This window comes from Microtus ochrogaster, linkage group LG4 (genome assembly GCF_000317375.1).
Source record: "Microtus ochrogaster isolate Prairie Vole_2 linkage group LG4, MicOch1.0, whole genome shotgun sequence".
Taxonomy (NCBI): domain Eukaryota; kingdom Metazoa; phylum Chordata; class Mammalia; order Rodentia; family Cricetidae; genus Microtus; species Microtus ochrogaster.
This window is the reverse complement of record NC_022030.1, coordinates 24,877,139-24,880,286: the sequence shown is the minus strand read 5'-3', so window position 1 is coordinate 24,880,286 and position 3,148 is coordinate 24,877,139. Positions and strand designations below refer to the sequence as shown.

General features: G+C 41.0%; 1 protein-coding gene across 1 annotated transcript in view; it reads left to right on the top strand.

Annotated features, from left to right (window-relative positions):
• Man2a1 (mannosidase alpha class 2A member 1) overlaps positions 1-3,148 on the top strand; it is a 170,514-nt gene that overhangs the window by 124,001 nt on the left and 43,365 nt on the right. The window contains exons 14-15 of the mRNA XM_005361333.2: positions 1,310-1,528; positions 2,602-2,724. Of these exons, the coding sequence (XP_005361390.1) occupies positions 1,310-1,528; positions 2,602-2,724 (342 nt within the window). The remainder of the gene's footprint in view (positions 1-1,309; positions 1,529-2,601; positions 2,725-3,148) is intronic.

Genomic DNA, 3,148 nt, shown 5'->3' with positions numbered 1-3,148 from the left:
CTTGTACCTGCATAATGACCCATGCATACCCATCAAGCTGTTGTGTGGGACTGAAAGTCTAACCCCAGAGGATATAACTGGGTGGCTAAATGGTACTAAAGGAAAAATACTAGTGTTTTTTAGCAGGTACCATTTTACAGTGGGGTGTGTTTATCTTTCTGAGTATTAATACTTTAACTGGATTAGAAAACAATAAACTAATAAATTTTGGAACTTTTGTATGTAATGCAATACACATAGAACTGAGGTAAATGGTACCATTTTTTAGTAGTAATATTGGTTAGTTGCCATTTTTCATAGTAATGGTGACTTAATATGGCCTGGAGAGAAGATTTTAACTAAGATTATAAAATATGTTTTTGAGATTTAATTATGGAATTCAACCAATAGACACTGTGCATGTGTGTGTGGTGTGTGTCTTTCTGTGTGTTGTCTGTGTGTATATGTATCTATGTGTGTGTATGTATGTGGATATCTGTGTTGTCTGCGTGTGTATATGTGTGTATGTCTGTATGTGGTGTCTGTGTGTGTGTGTGTTGTCTGCACATGTGTATGTGTATGTATGTATCTGTATGTCTCTGTGTGTGTGTTTGTGTCTTAGATAAGCAGTTTTTAAATGAACCCCGTATCACTAGAACCATTTAGTATTTGGAGTCCGGAGGTGATCTAAAGCCTTATAGAGATATGATGATAAACTAGCAACTGAAGAGGGAGTTACTTCTGCTTTTCAAACACTATTGCTGGTACAGCTCAGATAATCATTGTCCTGTAAATTAAATGGGAAGTAGAGTCTGCTCAGGCAAGGTCAGACAGCCTACCTCGAAAGTGAAGCAGCTCTCCAAAGGCAGAGGCCCAGCTCACGGGGTGCCTCCTCCAGGCCTTGCTCAGTGTCCACTAGCTCCAGGACAGCTTGCGATGGCTACTGCTAGCTGAACTGATTATACCATATTTGTATAACTATACCTACCTTCTTAACACACTGAATGTAACGTTATAAAAGGTGTTGTGATAATTAAGAAGAAAGCATTGTTTACATTAAGTCCTCACCTTTCTGGAGAGTTTCTGCCTCTGGGTGTCTGTTGAGAACACCGTGGGACGTTGGAAGGATGGTCATATAATTTCTTACAGGGATGAAAACGTTAAGCCTTCCAACCTGAGCTGATTAGTTTCCTGGATGAACTGAGGTGTGGGCAGTCTGACCTACCTACTAAAGCATTTATACAATAATGATATGTCATGTTTTTACTACAAATATAAATGTTTGTATATATAACTTTTCTCTGTAGTAACTTCTGTCCTGTCTTTAAAGGTGTCTTTTCTAGCTCATATACCACCTCTGGGAATGAAAGTGTACAAGATCATAGAATCACAGAGTTCGAGTTCACACATGGCTGACTATTTCCTGTATAATGGTGGCGTAGCAGAAAATGGAAGATTCCTCGTGAAGAACATGATAGGTGCGGGGGATGCTATAACTATAGAGAACTCCTTCCTTGCGCTATGGTTTGACCGATCTGGGCTTATGGAGGTATGTTCTCAATAGTTGTGGTAACCATAGAGAGCTTATTGTATTTACTGTTTGTGTCCATGACTATGTGGATGGGGAAGTCCTCTCAACCCAGGGCTGTGGCAGACACACTGGGAGATAGGATTGGTTAGCTCCTGCCTACTTTCTGTCAGCATGCTGCTCACGATGTGTGTGTAGTGGTGCCGCTCACGGTGTGTGTGCAATGGTGCCACTCACAGTGTGTGTGCAGTGGTGTTGCTCATCCATTAGGTAAGTGTAGTAGTTTAAAGCAGTTTAATAGAATACAATATCTATCGAATAAAATAGTTATTTTTTTATTTTTGGTTTGCTTTTATTATGCTTTTAAACTGGCTAATGCATATTGACAGTTAAACAGGTCTTCTATAGAAAGTTTGCTAAGTGTTAAGTCTAAGCTGCCTGTTCCTTGCTAAAATATATTGCAACTTTTTGTTCCTATTTGAAGGGTTTAAAAACTGAGGCTAACTATAAAATTTTGATGCTCAGCCACGTATTTTAATGTTCGAGGCTTACTGTAGCAACTTTTAGTCCCACCACACTCCCTCTTTTTCTTTCCTGAGACAGGGTGAGACTTTGTAGCCCAGAGTTGCCTGGAACTCATTATCAAGCCCAGACTAACCTTAAGCTTATATAATCCTTCTGCTTTAGTCTTATAAATGCATGAGCATTTAAACATTTTATGTGTATTTGTGTTTTCCTTTCATGCCTGTGTGTACTCGGGTGCCTGGGTGCCTGGTGCCTGAGATGGTCATGTGGGCATCTGATTCCCAATAACTGGAGTTACAGATGGTAGTGAGCTGCCATATGGGTGCTGGGAATCAAACCCAGGTCCTCTGCAAGTGTTCTTAACCACTGAGCCATCTCTCTAGCCCTTCCTGAGCATTTTAACTGTCTCGGTTGATTTTGTCTTTTATTTTGAGCATATTCACAGTCCCCATTTTCAGTTTTGTCTTACTGCCTTTATATATTTTGGTTTTCATTCTTAGTTCAATCTGATGACATTTTGGTAACGAATTGTTGTTTCTGGTGATTTTGTTTTGTTTTATGATCCCTAGAAAGTGAGAATGAAAGAAGACGGCAGACACCATGAAATGAAGGTGCAGTTTCTCTGGTATGGAACCACAAGTAGAAGAGACAAAAGTGGTGCCTATCTCTTCTTGCCCGATGGGCAGGGCCAGGTGAGTGTTGCTACAGAATTGATTGGCATACATGCTTATTGGAACAGTGCTTACTGCTGGACGGTGGCACCCCCCTCTAATCCCAGTACTCAGGATGCAGAGGTAGGCAGATCTCTATGAACTCAAGGCCAGCCTGGTCTACCTGATCTACAGAGCGAGTTACAGGACAGCCAGGTTTACACCAAGGAACCCTGACTCGAAAAAGAAGGCAGGAGAGTGCTAAGGGCAAAGATCAACATGTCTCACTAGTTAACATTAGGATTGATCAACTCTCGGCTGTGGAATTGTATTTATTCTTATTAAAGGTTGGCAGTTTGTACTGGAACATTAGATGTGTCCGAGCTGCAGTTCAGTTAGGAAGACACAAGAATGAGTGCTCTCCATGAAGGAAGCTAACCTAGGCCTGGCTCCTGGCTCGCACTCT